Consider the following 19,038-nt stretch of genomic DNA (forward strand, 5'->3'; position numbering starts at 1 on the left):
AATTTTTTAAAAAATAATTCCGAAACACAATTTTTTTAAGAACGATCCTTCTATATCTAGAGGCATATAATTCACTGGTACATTCCTAATTTTTATAGGATATGTCTCCTTTAATATTACAAAAAATGTAACAGTGCATAGATAAAAATGTTACAAAAAGACATACATTAAAAGATACAATTACAAACAGTTATAAAATAAAAAAAGAGAAACATAGGAAGAAATGAGAACATATAACATCCAACTGAAAAATTGATTCTCCCAAGTACATCTAATTCTTAGGCAGAAGAGCTCACTATTTATGCCAAATGTCAGTGACTTCAGGTAACTAGACACTAGTCCCCACCCACAGGACATGGCTTGAGTTTTTTTACAACCTCCCATGAGTATGGACTGGACCAAGAATAAAATGACCATAACTTCTTACATCCTATGATCATGTGATTTCCTAAATTGGTCATGATTTTCCTACTGGTCCCATACACGCCAAACATCTATGCTGTGTTACCTGCCCAGATATTCCTATCTGATAAGCAGAGTATGTTTAAAACCTGAGATGATGAATATGCTTGAATTTATGTTTTAGTGTGAACTCTACAGGGTAGATATAGCAAAGTGTGAAATTACAGTAAAATTCTCTTTGCATTATTCTTTTCTGTTGGATTTTTCAAGCAGTATTTATCAATGGGTGAACATTAGAGTTCATTATTCAACACATATTCCTTTAGAATTGAATAGAGAGCAGGGGTTGTTACTGTGGTGAGTTCTAATATCACATTTTGGTAAAGCTGCACCTTTGATGGGCTTTCAGAACACAATGGGGTTTGTGGATTGAATAGCATGTAATTTGCCAGGGCTGGGTATGAAGGGCATTGCCTTAACTATCAAAAATATTTAATTTTTAAAAATTAAGAGATATGTAGCTCTTTCTGACAATATTACAAATCGATCTGTTTAATGAGTGAAATGCATACTTCATGTATGACGCATTGATTTCTAAGGGGTCAATTAGTGTCAAAAACGTAGTCTATCTACGGGAAGTATTGTGCATGATATAGTAAGTTGTGTTTCGTTGCCTCCTCAAAGATGGCGGCTACGTCCCTACACAGAGAGACGTGTGACGTTTTCTGATTAAGCTAAGGCAAAAGGCATAGGGTTTGGCCTGTTCGCTGAACGCTAGTGTGATAAAGGAGAGTTTGGTACTAGAGCGACAGGGCTCTTCAATGAGCGTCGCCAGTTTCAACGGATATTACGGTTTTAGAAGGAGACAGAGATGGCGCCGTTGAAAACCAGCGTTCCTGATACCATGGATAAAATAGACATGTCACTTGGTGAGAACTGGGGGCTGCTGTGAGAAGCTGCGTTGGGTAGTGTAGTACGTGCGGGCGATGACTGTTCCAGGATACCCGTGTAGTCCCTTTTGCGTGTGCGTGACCCTCTTCCTGGAATGGATATATATATATATACGTGGAACTGGTACTCCAGTGGGTTATTTACGTGGTAATACATGATTTACATGCGCATGGGAATAACAGTGTAGTTTACACATACCGTCATTATGGAGACTTGTGGTTCTTTCAGCTAACCTGCATCATTGTGTAACCGATTAAAGCAGTATGTTTTTCTAATTGTTGCGGATACTCGGTATTTGCATGCTATTTAGTTATGCAGCTAAGTTTTCTGCACATTTTACTCTTGTTTTTAAATGTGTTTTAAAGCAGAGATATGTTACTTTGTTTCAGTTATTTGGGGACATTCAGCAGATGCCCTTTGTTAATGTAAATTGGAATATCCCAAAAATGGCTTGTCAGATTAGGGAGGGATACTCAGAGATAACAGTAAGCATGATGGCAGCTGATCTGGGGTATTTAGCCACCATGCATTATATGTGGGGAACATAGAAGTCAGAATGCCTAGCTCTGTACCTTATGGAAGTGTTTATATAGAAACACTCAGGCTCTGAGCACTTGGCTTAGAAGCTCACAGCTGAATTAATTACACTTTATAAAATATGCCTAAACATTATATTACAGTTTGACCCTTTTAATGAGTAAAGCATTTGATCTTGCTAAACTCCTGTATAGGCTTGTTTAGCTGTCTATACTATTGGACCATGTTGCCTTCTTGGCACAATAGGTGGTTATAAAGAAGACTTTGGCTGGCCAGCTTGAAAGGATATGACATATGAAAATGCAATTGCACATGCACATCATGTCCCTATCAATGATATCAAGCTTACAGCCCTTGGTGTTTCAGCTCTGGGTGACACGCCATATATGATTGACCTGCCCAGTTGCGAAGGACCTCGAAAATGAAATGCTCCAAAATGCTTAGTTGGAGCTAATACCAGAGCTAATGCTTCTGGGGATAAACTTTGTGAATCCTTGCCCACAGTGTCATTTAAAATGTTTGCATGGCTGTACCTATCTATAAGGCAGGAAGATTAATTGAACCATCTATATATATTTATAGACAAAAACTATTAAACACTATATGCCACCTTCCTGTCTATCTCATTGCAAAACTTAATTAATGTGAACTTGGAACTTCCTATGCTGCTATAACATCATCTACTGCTCTGGGATCTTTTTCACTAGATGTTGGAACATTGTTGGTTGCGCACTATTAGGTATCTGACCTGGTTCGCAGTTGCACAGTTCTATCTAGTCCAGTGGTTCTCAACCTGTGGGTCGGGACTCTTTCACAGGGATCGCCTAAGACCATCGTAAAACACATATTTCCGATGGTCTTAGGAATAATTTTATGGTTGGGGGTCACCACAACACGAGGAACTGTGTTAAAGGGTCGTGGCATTAAGAAGGTTGAGAACCACTGATCTAGACTATAAATATTCTTGGTAAATATAATCAGATCTACTCTTCAATAGCCACACGTGCACATGTAGTTGGCTGATGATTGTCATCCAAAGATCAGTATACATGCTGTTAAAGATCAATGGATCAACACACTATCATTTAGATACTGCATAATACTATATACTTTCCAGGGGGAATTAGGGTGGTGACAAACAAAACCAGACTGGTGGAAAATTTGCAAAAAAAAATGCCTGTGTGAACCCAGCCCTTGATGTAACTGTTTTATTTTGTCCAAACCTACAAAGCATGAATTATTAACAAGCTAAAAAAAGACTTTAATCAAACACCAGTTAATCTTTTTGTATATGTTAATTAAGCTGGGAAGTTTTTTAAATATTTCTTTTGGAAATGTACAACTTTTGGAAAATTACACAAAGCCTCCATTTTACACACCTTTATTTATTTTAACATTTGCAACAATAATATTTATTATTTCCTCAGACAAAGCTATTTCTTTTCTGCATTTAAAACAGTTTAGGTCACAATTACACTATCATTTATAAGCATTTAAATCTTTTACTTATGCAGATTTTTTTTTCAGATGATATTATCAAATTAAACAAACAAGAACAAAACAGAAATCAACTTAAAGGGAGATATAATGGCTCTTTCCGGCAGTTCAGGAACAGTTGGGGCAGGTGGGGAGCTCAGCGAACCTCAGGTAATTTGAACAATAGTATGTTCCTACAATTATTTTGGTGCATTCTTCACTGCTATCACTGCAGTTAGGATTATAAAGAGGTGCACTTCTATATAATGCTCACCTTTACCTCTAGACTCCTGCATTTATATGATACAGTACACTGCTCTATGCAATGAAAAACATTTTTTTTGGACCTTCCTAAAAATGTGAATAAAAATGTTTTATTATATTAATCAGATTGTGCTGTATCTTTAGTACGGAACCAGTTGTACTCCTGGAACTTTACGCTTTTTTGTTACTTTGCTTACAAAAGAGCATAGAATATTAGTTTTCATTTTTCCAAAAATGTCTTCACTGCTGTCATTGTGGTTGGCAGAACTGACCAGCAGGTGGCAATGTTTGTTTTATTATTAATGTAAAAATTGGTAATGCCTTGAAATTATTAATAGTAAATAGCACAAGTGCTCAGAAAACCACCCTGATCATTTTTACAGTAATTTGTTCCAAGAGTCTTTCATTTTCTTTAAATGTAAAGTTTAAATGATGGAAATGAATGAGGAGGAAGTACTAGGTTACTTGTTTTTATATCTTCCATGGGTTTTGGGTCACCCGCACACCACTCAAAAACCCTAATGGGCTGTTTAGATCTATCTAGGAAAAATTGTGCAGGATAGCAGCCAAACATCCAATAAAAATAGTTCTTTATTTGCTCAGCTTAAGGCTCATGCCACACAAGCTGAAAAACGCTTGCCGAGAATACGCCCTGCTAATGTAAATTCAGCCTGCGTTGTGCCTGCACTCGAATGAATGAAATACGCTTGGGTGCAGGCACATGTAGCCGATATCTGTCAATAAATGCGAGACTTCACATTTTTGGCAGGTATCGGCTACATGTGCCTGCACCTGAGCGTATTTCATCCATTCGGGTGCAGGCACAGGTAGGGGTATTTTTGAGCGTATGGAGCATATTTGCCGAAAATACGCTACGTGTGGCATTAGCCTAAAAACACCAGAGCCTTAATTGCCTTACAGGTTTCAGGCTTTGCCAACCTTAATCATAAATAAGCACATCAAATAATAAATTATCAGCTTACGGACTGTGCCCAACAAATTCCAAATAATGAAATACAGTTTTAAATTTAAAATCATTGCTAACATCCAAGTTACATAGTTACATAGTGTTGAAAAAAGACCATTGTCCATCAAGTTCAACCCATCCGAGTAAACCCAGCACACAACCTATACTTACCAATCTATACACTCACATACATAAACTATATATACAACCAGTAATACTAACTGTAGATATTAGTATCACAATAGCCTTGGATATTCTGCTTGTTCAAAAACTCATCCAGGCCCCTCTTAAAGGCATTAACAGAGTCTGCCATTACCACATCACTAGGAAGGGCATTCCACAGCCTCACCGCCCTCACCGTGAAAAACCACCTACGCTGCTTCAAATGGAAGCTCTGTTCCTCTAATCTATAGGGGTGACCTCTGGTGCGTTGATTGTTTTTATGGGAAAAAAGAACATCCCCCATCTGCCTATAATCCCCTCTAATGTACTTGTACAGAGTAATCATGTCCCCTCGCAAGCGCCTCTTTTCCAGAGAAAACAACCCCAACCTCGACAGTATAACCTCATAGCTTAAATCTTCCATCCCCTTTACCAGTTTAGTTGCACGTCTCTGCACTCTCTCCAGCTCACTAATATCCTTCTTAAGGACTGGAGCCCAAAACTGCACCGCATACTCAAGGTGAGGCCTTACCAGGGACCTATAAAGAGGCAAAAATATGTTTTCATCCCTTGAGTCAATGCCCTTTTTTATACAAGACAGCACTTTATTTGCTTTAGTAGCCACAGAATGACACTGCCTGGAATTAGACAACTTGTTATCAACAAAAACCCCTAGATCCTTCTCCATTAAGGATGCCCCCAACACACTACCATTCAGTAGATAGTTTGCGTTTATATTATTTCTACCAAAGTGCATAACTTTGCACTTATCAACATTGAACCTCATTTTCCAGTTTGCTGCCCAGTTTTCCAATTTTGTCAAATCGCTCTGCAAAGCGGCAGCATCCTGCATGGAACTTATAGTTTTGCACAATTTAGTGTCATCAGCAAAAATAGAAACATTACTCTCTATGCCCACCTCCAGGTCATTAATAAACAAGTTAAAAAGCAAAGGACCAAGGACTGACCCCTGCGGTACTCCACTAACCACACTGGTCCAATTAGAAAATGTTCCATTTACCACCACTCTTTGTAATCTATCCTTCAGCCAGTTCTCTATCCAATTACAAATATTATGTTCTAGGCCAATATTCCTCAATTTGATCATTAACCTTCTGTGAGGTACTGTATCAAACGCTTTAGCAAAATCTAAGTAGATGACATCAACTGCCATTCCAGCATCAAGGTTCCTGCTCACCTCCTCATAAAAGGCGACTAAATTAGTCTGGCAAGATCTGTTACGCATAAAACCATGCTGGCACAAACTAATAGTATTGTGAACTGCAATGTATTCAACTATCCTATCCCTTATTACCCCTTCCAGAAGCTTTCCTACTACTGATATCAGACTAACAGGCCTATAGTTTTCAGGCTGAGAACGAGATCCCTTTTTAAATAACGGCACCACATTAGCATTCGCCAGTCTCTCGGCACCATGCCAAACCTCAACGAATCCTGAAAAATTATGTGAAGATTATAGTCATTATAAATCCTGGCAAAAAAATGGCTTTAATGTAGAGGGTACCATTTTCAAATAATAATAACTAGATGAACTAGGCTAGAAATGCCACACTTTGTGTTTTGGGCTTTTGTGCCAATACAATAGGACTATGGCCCTTTAGCATTGAAAATCTGTGCCTCTAAATTTGCCCCACCAGCTTTCTATCTTTAAGTTGTTTCAGGTAGGATGCTGACAGTTGCTTCACATTGCCAGTACATTGAAACATCATCAGAACTGATTAATAATCAGCCCAGTAGCATCACCTAATGTGGCGGATGTTACCTTGCTTCTAATGGTTTAATTATTAATTTACTTAACCCACAGATCAAGCAGTTGCCACTAAAATTAATATAGAGCAGTTCCATGCATTTTGTCACATATTGGTTTAATATCTCCACAACCAGATGACATTGTCATTGTCCTATATATTTTGACAACTATTGCTACTATTTTGATGCTGTCTAGTGATATCTGGGTTAATCCCAGTATAATAGGTAACTGTGTATTTTATTGTGTTCTAACATTTTTCTCCCTAAGGTGCTGGAAACACTTTAAGGTCACAGGGGTTAAAGAAACGTACATATGGTGTAAAAACAGGCCTGGCTATGCGCAAGATGGCATCATGGAAGGGCACCAGCCCTCTGAACCGTCCACCTCTTAGTGTGCGGGTATGTCAGTTCTGCATAATTACCTGCAATGTTGTCTAATATGTTAAAGAAGCTTAAACATTCATTCTTGAATTTGTGAACTTTCGAAAAAATTACATAAAACCTTTTACACCCACTTGATTTCTGGATTTTCTCTGTTGTATATAAACATTAATATAAAGACATTTTTTTTTTTTTTTTTTTTTTTAAAGGGGATCTTCACCTTTACATTGTTTAGTATGTTATTGTTTTCTAAGCAAGTTTTTGATTATTAGTCTTCATTATTTTGTATACTTCTTACAGTTTAAAATCCAAGCCAGGCAGAGCAATTCCCATGATTTTAGTAGAAGGAGTGACATGAGATCAAACATGTTCTGAATGACTGTTTTTCCTGGCAACAACACAGCTGTGAAAATGCAGTGATTGATTGAATGTGTAAATAGAGGAAATGGCCATTATTGTCCCATCGTGTTTTGCAAGCTTTAGGGCTCTGGCACACGGGGAGATTAGTCGCCCGCGACTCTCAAGGCAACTTCCGCGATTTCAAGGAAATCACGGCACCGCATATGCCATCCCACCGGCGATTTACATTTTCGCCGGTGGGATGGCATTTCGGGGAGATTAGTCCCCCATGAACAGGGAGATTTGTCGTGGGCGACTAATCTCCCAGTGTGCCAGAGCCCTTAGAATTAATCACTTTTTTGTTTTCCTTCTGGAGAACCTCCTATAAGATGGTCCACCCAGCTACTTTAGGACAGTGGAGATTACCAGAAAATTACCGGGGCTGCTGTAATGTGGGTTTGTATTAGGGAAGGGTTAATTTGCAGATAATATTTTTGTTCACCATATTGCCACTGTTGTATGTATTGTGGTAGAATGGCCCAACAAATAAGAGAAAAGGTGAGCTTTCCCTTCAAGTTCTCCATAGTGGGAGATGTAATCTTTAAGAGAGAGGTTGTTAAACAGAGAATGGTTTCTCTGTTTAAAGGATGTTGCTGTCTGGCCCTGGAAGCTATAGGGTTCTGGAAGGAACAAGCGGATCAGGCGATCCATTCCAGTAGTCCAGCTCACCTATTGGAGCTTACTTTCCACAGGAAGGCTGTCCTGTGGAAAAGGTATTTAATGGTATAGAAAGGTGTGAGACAGTCTCTCAGAGCAGGGCACAGAGCAGGAAGGATACCTCTCTGTGTTAGGACTCCCAGAGGGGCTGGGGGGCTTCCTGCCACTGCCAGAAGCAGAGGGAGCCCAGACTTGAGAAAGCTGCCAAGAGACTGAGGATCTAAGGAGCTGAAAGGAAAGCCAGGAGGCTGAGCTAATCCCCCAGAAGTGTTGTGAGTACAGGGGTGACCCCAACATTTGTGTTTTCCCACTGGTAGTCCACAAGGGGCCCAGGTTAGTGAGGGAACTAATGTAATGTGTGAAGGTAGCGCCCAGAGGGAAGGATTTATTTTTATGATTTGTTTTGTATGCTGAAAACTGCCTTAAAGCCAAGAAAGTGTCTGTCCTGGATCCCGCTAGTTTACAGTATGTATGTATGTAGTACATACATAAATAAGCATGGGCTTTTGTATAGAATGCTTAATATGTCCTGAAAAGGATTTAGATTTCCCTTCATGTGCTATCTTTTCTTTCTATTAGAATTCCCCAGGCCAGCTTGTATCATTTAGGAAGAGAATGAACCTTCAAAGGTCTCCAGACTTTGGGGTTAAAACCTCATCTTCACTGCAAAGATATTACTTGCGAAGGTAAGTTAAATGGTTTCTGCAACTGGATTATGAAAAAAAATTGATTTTCAGTTTTTAGGGTACCAACAGTGTAGCCTCAGCTAACTGCATATCTTGAAGTAATGTATTAATCCAGGATCTGTACATTAGACTCATTTTGCAATGATCACAGTTGGCACTAATGTATAGTCCTGTATATGTGGCCTGAGTGCAGTATGAAGAAGGAATCATCCAGCAATCAGTGAAGGTCCACACAACTCAGGACTTAAAGGCATCAAAAAAATTACTTTATTTGGAGGCTGACGTTTCGGCCTAAATAATGGCCTTTTTTTTAAATACAAACAAAGAGTGACCTATTAAAATACTGAAGCAGGAAAACAGCGGGAGTGATAAAGTGACATCATATTACATCACTTTCTCTAGTGATAAGTTAAGTGCACATTTGACGTTTGAAATAATAAAAAATATTTTTACATGGTTATAACTATTGTTAGAAACAAATAAACCTCAAACCATGAATAATACCACTGTTAATTGTTTATTGTATGAACAATAAAAGAAGTTAAAAAAAATATATATATTTTTACTTTTTCATTTAAGCCCTGTGAGTGCAACATTCTTTTTTGTACTTTCTATACTTATCTTCAATACTGCACCCAGGCTGTCGTTGGTTGGCTGTTAATGTGAGTGCCTGTTTTGTACGATTTTTGTCGAGTATGTGCAAGGAGCTATACAATGCAATGAAGTCAGCTGCAAACAGTATATTTGACCTAAAGGAGGCTCTGATAAACCAGATAGCTACACAATCTGATCAATATCCAAATGCTGTCAAACGTCTTGAAAGATGTCACTTGTTTGGATCTCTTTGGCAACCATTTCAAGAGTGGCCAAATTAGTGCCTGCATATGTGAACCAGGTCCCGTATGCATATGGGAACTTTTTGCAAACAAAAATGTTGGGGAAAGGGTAATAACAGTTACTGTTGGCTGGATTATTACCAGATTTTTTTTCTGATATTGTGTTACAATTTTTTTTTTCATTTCTTTTATTAGCAGTAGCTATGCACAAACAAATACATTTAGAAGTGGATTCAGAATGGACCAACAGAGAGAAACCAGGCAAGCAACATTCCTATCCAGACGAGGCTTAAAGGTAATAATGAAGATAAGACTAGTTCTTGTGACACCTAGAAACTTTGCATACAGCTCTTTGCAAGTTGGCTATGTTTAGTTCTGTTATTTTGTATGTCTTTGGTCAAGAATAATAATTATTGGATGTCTCTTTACACGCTTCTTACTGATCTTATCCAATCGTTAACTTATCTTAACACATCTGATCTGTATTCATTTAAACCTTTTCATTTTCAATGCCTTTCCAATTATCTTGGTTGCATGTTTCCAGTGAAAAGGTGACATGACATAGATCAAAAGTCAATCCAGAGACCACCCTATATGCATTACCTAATACCTCCCTTAAAGGAGAACTAAACCCTAAAAATGAAGATGTCTAGAAATGCCATATTTTATATACTGAATTTAATGCATCAGCCTAAAGTTTCAGCATCTCAATAGCAGCAATGATCCAGGACTTCAAATTTGTCATGGGGTCACCATCTTGGAAAGGGTCTGAAACACTCACATGCTCAGTGTGCTCTGATCAGCTGTTGAGAAGCTAATCTTAGGGTCATTGCCAATTATCAATCAGTAAATGAGGTTCACCTGTTCTATAAGCTGATTCTACAGGACTGATTATTAATTGTTGATGCTAATTGCACTGGTGTCTGAGCTGCCATGTAGTAATTATCTGTATTAATAACTAATCAGCCTTAAATTGTGAGTCAGTCCCTAAGCACATATCTTTACTGCTTAAGGCCTGCGGTTGCCTTGGGCTGGTACTTAACCCCAAAACATAATGTACAACATTTCTGTCCTACTTCTTTAGTTAGGCTTTAGTTCTCCTTTAAACTAAACATTTTAGCTTTTGCTGCTAAAGACTGGATGAAGCTAGCAGACAACCCTGAGCTGATTCACAAACTCAGTTTCCCTTTAATGTGCACCCACATTAGATTACTAATGCATACATGGATGCCATACCTGATCTCATTGCTACAGAGAATGAATGCAGTGAAGATAGTTATCCTACCAAAAATTGTATTTTGATCTCCCCCAATCTGTATTCTTGATAAAGAACTCTCAGCCCATCAGGCTCAAATCTCTTCAAACAGGTGACATTAAGTTCAAAGCTTTGTACTGACCAGAAGTTCCATGACTAATCATAAATTAATATTCATTGTTAGGTGCAGACACTGATGGATATGGATCAGCATTTAGATTTGCCAGAGCTTAGTAGGACACCTCCGTAAGTATATAGATTCGCAGTATAAAGTTTAAAGAATAATTTATGTTTCATGCTAATGTTCATGCACCTGCCCATGCCTGAAGACAAAAGGGAAAGGAAAGATTGCACAGATGAGCTTCTACAGAAATACCCTGGGACGGTGCAGTTTTCTGTTAACAGGAGCACTGGCCTGGGGTATCGGGTTTGTGATTATAATCAAATTTTTCTCTGTCCCATGATATTTTGCCCTGAACATCTACATCTGACTTGTAGGATGTGATCTGTTAATCCAACACCATCCTACAACATATAACTTATTTACCATGGTATAAACTTAAAAGATAGGTGTCTACAAGTCCAAACTGAGAACAGATGACATAATACGCAATAGAGATAGTCACATTCCCTGACACACTTTACAGCAGAATGCACAGTCGGAGTGGAAAAGTGTCTGACCAGTGAAGAGGTTAAAAAACACAAAAGGGTATTTTATGTGATGAATCATAACATTATTTTAGAATTGTCAATATTTCCTTTAATTATCAGGACATTTGTATCCGCTTGTATCAGCTGGGCATTGGCAGCAACCTCACTGGTGTGAATCTGCTCTTTGGTCTTTTAGTACCTAATACTCTTGGCCTTAAAAAGAAAAAAAAATTGAGTTAAAAAGCTGCCTTCCTTCTATCTCAAAAAACATTTAAAATAGAAATGTACTTAAATAACAAAAGGAGCACTCTAAAAGGGTGCCATTTACTAATGCTTGGATTTTTTTATTTTTTTTTCCGATTTGGATTTTTTAGCACTAAAAGTTGCAGAAAAGAAAATCACAATTTTTTTTGAGATTTACTATGCTACAAAATGGATAAAAATCTGAATCTGGCAATTTGCCAGCTAAAATTTGCCGAGAAGTGAATGGCAGATGTCCCTTCCCTTCCCTGGAGGATCCTTCTTTGCTTTGAAACTTGAAGGTTTTACAATTTTTTACATTGGTCTTTTGTGTGACAATTTGAAAAAGTAGAGGTTTTGGTGCAACAAATCAAAAAATTATGTTTTGCAACTTTCTCCCGTGCAGACTTTTTCTTTTCAGACATTCATGGAAATGAGTTTATTCAAATTTTTAAAAGAAAAAAAATGTAAAAAGTTAGTTTTAGTAAATCTGCTGCTAAGTTTATAGTACAGGTATGGGACCTGTTATCCAGATTGCTCGGGACCTTGGGTTTTCCGGATAAGGGATGTTTCCATAATTTGGATCTCCATAACTTAAGTCTGCTAAAAATCATTTAAATATTAAATAAACCCAATAGGCTTGTTTTTCCCCCCAATAAGGATTAATTATATCTAAGTTGGGATCAAGTACAAGGTACTGTTTTATAATTACAGAGAAAAAGGAAAATCATTTTTAAAAATTAGAATTATTTGCATATAATGGAGTCTATGGGAGATGGCCTTTCCGTAATTCGGAACTTTCTGGATAAGGGGTTTCCGGATAAAGGATCCCATACCTGTATTTCACTTTTGGGGTTTTAGATTGTCTAGATCTGGAGTTGAATGATTAATCTAGGGCTGTGGAGTCGGTAGATAAATTCTCCGACTCCGACTCCTCAGTTTCTGATACTTCCGACTCCTCTGTTTTTAATATGCTAATGTATTTTATACATCCAGGAAGGGGAAGGGGCACTTAAAACACAACTGAACTGATAATAAACTGATAGACAATTTTATCTATACTCCTACTTCTAATGATTTCCCTAGAATCCCATAGTCATGTTTAAAGTTTAAGCTAACATTACAGCTGAATTACAGCAGTTTTTCAAATGTTTTAAAGCTTCAGTCTTAAAGGAACAGTAACACCAAAAAATAAAAGAGCTTTAAAGTAATAAAAATATAATGCACTGTTGCCCTGCACTGGTAAAACTGGTGTGTTTGCTACAGTAAAACTACTATAATTTATATAATAAGCTGCTGTGTAGCCACGGGGGCAGCCATTCAAGCTGGAAAAAAGGAGAAAAGGCACAGGTTACATAGCAGATAACAGACAGGTTCTGTAGAATACAATAGTGTTTTATCTGTTATCTGCTATGTGCCTGTGCCTTTTCTCCTTTGAATGGCTGCCTCCATGGCTACACAGCAGGGTATTTATATAAACTATAGTAGGGTTTCTGTAGCAAACACCCCAGCTGTACCAGTGCAGGAATGGCTGTCCCCGGGGCTACACAGCGGGGTATTTATATAAACTATAGTTGGGTTTCTGCAGCAAACACCCCAGCTGTACCAGTGCAGGAACGGCTGCCCCCGGGGCTACACAGCAGCTTATTTATATAAATAATAGTAGATTTTCTGAAGTAAACACACAGTGCAGGGCAGCAGCACATTATATTTTAGTTACTTTTATACACTTTCATTTTTTGGTGTTACTGTTCCTTTAAACTATTGACTATCCATTCCCTTCACTTATACAAGTATTTCTAGTCCTGCAAATTTTTTTTGCTTAATTAGTTATGAGTGAGAGTTAGGCTAGGTTCACAGTGGGCATTGGGTTCCCTGTAACAGAGGAACACGACGCAGTGGAGCTGCCGCACCTTAACTGTGCGTTACGTCCCATTTAGTGAAGCATACAGTCAATGAAAAGCTTCATGGTCGCTCAACGTGTTCGTTTATGCACTGCGTGCATTGGGCTTTATTCTTATAGCAGAGAAGTAATTAATTATGACTGTTTGTGAATTGGGACATTTAAACTTGCTTTATTTTTTTTTTTTTATTCCCATTTAAATTTAGTAGGAGTCGGAGTCGGTTCATTTTTTGCCGACTCCGACTCCAGGTACCCAAAATTGCCTCCGACTCCACAGCCCTGGATTAATCTATTAAAAATCATGAAGGATTAGTAACTCAGATTAAAAATGCCCTAATGTATTCCCATATGTTTTTTTTTTTACTTCAAAATTTACCATCATTTCTAGATGCAATATTTTTATTTATAAGTTCCATGTTAAACCAGATTTTTGTGGTGTTCCATTATGTGTAAGAATGCAATCTGTCTATGGGCCTTGCAGCTTTATTTCTCTAGTTTATAGCAGATGGTATATTAAAGTATATACATGTGTAATGAATATATTTGATGTATCCGGGCTATTTTTCTACTAATCGCAATGCTTTTATTCATTTTATGATTTCATCATGTAGATGGAGAACATCTGTAAGCAGTGGAGGGACACTGACTGTTTCTATAGATAACCCATCTGCTGTAACATCATCCAGGTATGACCCCTAAGATCATTTTACTGACTGAAAAATTGCTAGAAGTTTTGCTGCTGAAAAATTGCTAGAAGTTCAGCAATATATGTAAAACCATGGGTTGCCAAACACTACAATAGAGAAAGGCCTACCTCTGTTGGAGGCAGCAAGTTTAACTACTAAGATGCTACTGAAAGACTATGCCTTTTGTTGTCTCCTGTTATTTTGCAGCTCTTTGGGATCTAGGTTGCCTCGACCACCATTTCCATTCCTAACAAAGAAGGAAGGTTCAGAAACAAAGGTTCCAAAAGGAGTCCCTCTAGAATTTGATATAAACAGTGTGGCAAAACAGGTGACATTTTCTTCTAAATGACTTCTGTCCAACTTCTGTTTCTAACCATTTTGCTTCTTTATCTTAACTTATCTAAGACGGATCTTTTTCTATAGTATATAGTTCTATAGTACAATACAGCTCTGAAAGTTATGTGGCTGACAAATTAGCAATAAAAAATATAAAAACTTGATCTTGACTTATGTTCTAATTGAGAGTACTGTCATACTCCTTTAATGATGTTGTCGGCCTTTAAAATCTGTACCATTTTTTTATTACGACTTAGTTCTTTTTGTTGTCCTCTTTACAATATGTTGTTCTCTTGTCCCCTCTTTTTAATGTTTTCTCTTTTGCCACTGCAACACACACATACCACCAGTATTTCAGTATATGCTAAAATGTCAAGCAGGTCATATGTTTCAGTCAAATGTTCACCAACTGACCTGCCCATCATTTCACAACATTGAGCTCTCTGATGTAGTTTCAATGTGCAGACCGTTTATAGGTACTAAAATATTTTAAAGACACAATCTTTTTATGAAATAACATATTTTTTTCTGCAACTAACCAGATTAACAATGGACTTGCACAGCATAGGTCACTTTCCTGTATAAGTGGCACTATCTCACTATCCCTAAGGGTTTATCACTTACCTGTGAGCCCTCCAAAAATTGGGGAGCAACGCAAGCTGTGACTGGTTATTTGGTAGTCCTGTGTGCACTGGCAAGACTACAGGAGGCTCTGTTTGGCAGTGCATATGGTCTTTATGCCTCCAAGTCAGAAATTCAAAAATAAGCACTTGCTTTGAGTATTTGGTACAGTATTGGGAACAACATCCAAGGGGTTGGTGAGCAACATGTTGCTTGCGAGCCATTGATTGGGGATTACTGACTTACTGAGTATTCTAGCACTGCAGTTATCGAATGCTGTGCACACAATGACACCTAATGATGGGAGAGTAAACAAGGATAGAAACAGCATTTAATTATAATTAGAATTAAATGGGGCAAATTTAGAAAGGTGTGTAAAATATGTGTTGTTCAATACACCACATTTCAACAATTTAGCAACCTGCTAGATAGTGTAAAAATCATATGAATTTATATAAAGTAAAATTGTGCTGTAAAAAGAGGTATTGTTTTTACACAGCTTTTTTCAAAATTAGTGTAAAATTGCACCACTTAACTTTAAAAATAAAACTGTGTTCCACAACTAATTGCATGCAGTGGCCTCAAGTTTTGTATGTGTACACACAGGCTAGGGCTTAGTGGTTTTACTCTACCTCCTTTTTGAATGATCTTATTTAGCTGGGATTATGTAAAAATGTTGTATAAACACTGTCTGAACTTCCAGAAATAAATATAGATTTTTTTACACAAACATACCTGATTACACAGATAAAAAGGAAAACATGATAGTCTATCTCTGTTAACATGACACACAGTATAATGCAACCCTTCTGTCACCATTTTCATGTCAGGGATTGTGGGACTTAAAGAGACACCGACACCTCAAATTAAACTTTTTTTAAAAAAATTATGTAATTTCATTGTCTTTGCGGGGTTTTTATCATTTTGCCCAAAAAATATTTGTCCAGAGCTTTTACGTTCCCAAGCCTCTAGTCTGACAACTTCGTCATCTGGCGCTAGGTCTTCATTTAAACAGTTTTTGGGTTTGTTGACAGTGGGAAAACATGTTACTGAAATGACTGAAAATCAGCTTTGCTGCTACTATATCTGCACCAGTTCATTTATGCCATTTGGTTTTTTTTTCTGCACCCCCAGACTGGAATCACACTAAATGAACGCTTCAAGATTCTGAAGGAGCAAAGGCTGGCTCAGGCTTTCACTAAAGGAAGTAGATTTGTGACAGTTGGATGAATTACATTCTGCCAAAAGGCTTGTTTGTGTTATTGTTCCTATTTTGTTTTTCACTTGCTGAAAGGTTGAGCACCAAGGCTGCAGCTTTTCAAACCCCCTTTTTTTCCTTTTGGAGAAAAGTGAAGAACTTTTTGTATTGTTTTTACTGTGAAATACACACTAAGGGACATTTTATCCAGAAGAACTGGGATGTGAGTTCATACTTTTTTTTTCAGGCACAATTCTATAAAAGCATTCTCCTAAGTCAAGAAACCTTTATGAGTACAAAGTACATTGATACTAGATTTTTATTTTGGTGGACATGACAGTATTCGTATTGAAATAGAAACAAGAATGATAAATCTGTCCTTCTTGTACAGTTTTATTGTACAATTTTATTTATTCTTTATGATCCCCCAAAGAGCACTTGGAGTCTTCTGGGACTAAGATTTATACAGTGCTGAACACGGGTGTATACTGTAGTTTTACAAATGATTTAATTTGTTTCAGATCTTGCAAATCATTTGCATTCATTGCAACCCCTGCAGTAACTACTCAGCCCCCACCCCCTATGATAAAGAGTTTAGTAGGTCACACATTTTTTCATTGCTCTGATTAGACGTAATGATAGCAAAAGATCTACCTGATACATGAGAAGTCCTGGTGTTTTTTCAGCATCTCTACCACAAGACTGCAATACTGCACAGTGCTGCATTTTTTTATTGAAAGACTGGTAATCGCTTCTAAGAAACAGGGCCTAATTGCTGTGCTGAGAGTTGCCAGTTGGGAAATTAAGGGTGTTTGGGGCCATTACAAATTTAGGTAGCTAACTTTTCGGGCAAACACCCAAGGGTTATTTTCAAGTGTGCAAATTGAGGCATTCTTTTGATACTCCACTTGACATAGATGGTATGCAGCTAAATTTTGTTTGGTGGTATTGAAAATAATGTCACTTTTTTCATAATAAATTGTTCTGCACTCTTTGTCTTCTCTTTTGTACTTTGCTTTCCACTTGCATAGGACATTGTATAGAAAAGATTTAGCATTTTACATCTGCAATAATGCAGATGGATGGCCTAATTTAGGCCAGTAATTAACATGGGACTGCAGCTGAGGAGCTCGTTGTTAAGGGGTTAGGCTGATGCCACACCAGGCGTAGGGCTGATTTTTTCGGCAAGCGGAAAAACGCTTGCCGAAAATTCAGCCCTACGCCTGCTACTTGTGCCTGCACCCGAATGAATGGGATACGCTCGGGTGCAGGCACATGTAGCCGATATACGCATGAAAACGCAAGACTTTGCATTCTCTCGCGTTTTCATGCGTATATCGGCTACATGTGCCTGCACCCGAGCGTATTCCATTCATTCGGGTGCAGGCACAAGCAGCAGGCGTAGGGCTGAATTTTCGGCAAGCGTTTTTCCGCTTGCCGAAAAAATCAGCCCTACGCCTGGTGTGGCATCAGCCTTAAGCAATACAGGGCAGCAGAAATACGCATAAAAATGCTAGACTTTCAAACTCTCGTTTTATGCGTATTTCTGCTACATGTGCCTGCACCCAAGCGTTTTCTATTCATTCGGGTGCAGGTACAAGTAGGAGACGTAGGGCAGAATTTTCAGCAAGCGTTTTTCCGCTCGCCGAAAATATCCTCCCTATGCCTCGTCTGGCATTAGCCCTACAACAGGGGCTAGTACAAGAAATGAAGTGGCAGCTGAGCATATTCAGATTCGTTTTTTGGGAATATGGTTAGATCAAAGGAGAATATGTCAATCTTCTATCATTGCTCCCTTTAGCCAAGGAATTTTTAAATAACGACAAGGAGGGTGACAATGAAGAAGATCATATCTTTACTAAAAAATACCCAGATATGGCTCCAGGGCTGTTTTAAACATGTGGATACAATACTAGATGCATACAAAAGCTTGGTTTATCCTTAATGACCTCAAAAAGTAGGTATTGAAACAATTGTAGATTTAAACATTATTTTGCTGCCTTCGATGGTCAACACCCTGTCAACTGACAACTGAGCGCTCCAGTGAAAGTGGGAAAAAAACTGTACCCAAACCAGCATAAAGCAAAGCTGCTATCTGATCGTTTTAATTGCAGTTTCGGATCTCTTCAGATGAAAACATATTCACACCCATACTTTTAGACAATTTAAAGTCTGTATAGACTAACTAGACATAGTTTTCAGCAAAATTAACTAAGACACTTAAATAGTACTGAGGGTCCCCATGATAAGCCTCTGTTTCCTAATTTTAAGGTATCTCCATTGGCATTGGTTCCAAAAAATGAACCCAGGGCCTGTCGTTTAATAAATCACCTATCCTGTCCACAAGGTTTATCAGTTAATGATGGAATAGACACTGAACTATGCTCTGTATCCTATGCTTCCTTTCAAAAGGCTATTTAAATTATAAAAGATTGCAGACCAGGAGCATGGTTAGCCAAAACCGACATAGAAGCAGCCTTTCGTTTATTACCCATACACCAAGACTGTTACGATCTTCTGGGTTTTAATTTTTTGGAAAAATATTATTTTGATAAATGTCTTCTGAGGGGCGGCTCAGTGTCTTGTCACTATTTTGAAACATTTGCTACTTTTATGTAGTGGTCATTCTCATTCATCACATATTACACATTATTTGGACC

The 19,038-nt window shown here is 37.9% G+C and overlaps 1 protein-coding gene across 5 annotated transcripts; it reads left to right on the forward strand.

The window, feature by feature from the left end:
- Positions 1-1,100: 1,100 nt before the first annotated feature.
- On the forward strand, positions 1,101-17,372 carry fyttd1 (forty-two-three domain containing 1). 5 transcript variants are annotated; one of them, XM_012963095.3, is made up of 9 exons: positions 1,102-1,331; positions 3,418-3,537; positions 6,798-6,928; positions 8,546-8,652; positions 9,687-9,783; positions 10,928-10,989; positions 14,149-14,223; positions 14,431-14,551; positions 16,315-17,372. In XM_012963095.3, exons 1-9 carry the CDS (start codon positions 1,274-1,276, stop codon positions 16,408-16,410), a joined length of 867 nt encoding a protein of 288 aa, XP_012818549.1. In that variant the 5' UTR covers positions 1,102-1,273; the 3' UTR covers positions 16,411-17,372.
- The last annotated feature ends 1,666 nt before the right edge of the window (positions 17,373-19,038 follow it).

The sequence above is a fragment of the Xenopus tropicalis genome, chromosome 5 (genome assembly GCF_000004195.4).
Source record: "Xenopus tropicalis strain Nigerian chromosome 5, UCB_Xtro_10.0, whole genome shotgun sequence".
NCBI classification, from domain to species: Eukaryota; Metazoa; Chordata; class Amphibia; order Anura; family Pipidae; genus Xenopus; species Xenopus tropicalis.

Excerpts from the sequence above, each read along its gene's own strand:
- fyttd1 (XM_031901748.1), top strand. The coding sequence starts at position 1,389 with ATGACTGTTCCAGGATACCCGTGTAGTCCCTTTTGCGTGTGCGTGACC. Across the intron at positions 10,990-14,148 it reads GAGCTTAGTAGGACACCTCC|ATGGAGAACATCTGTAAGCA; the intron begins GTAAGTATATAG and ends TTCATCATGTAG. Across the intron at positions 14,552-16,314 it reads TAAACAGTGTGGCAAAACAG|ACTGGAATCACACTAAATGA; the intron begins GTGACATTTTCT and ends CTGCACCCCCAG.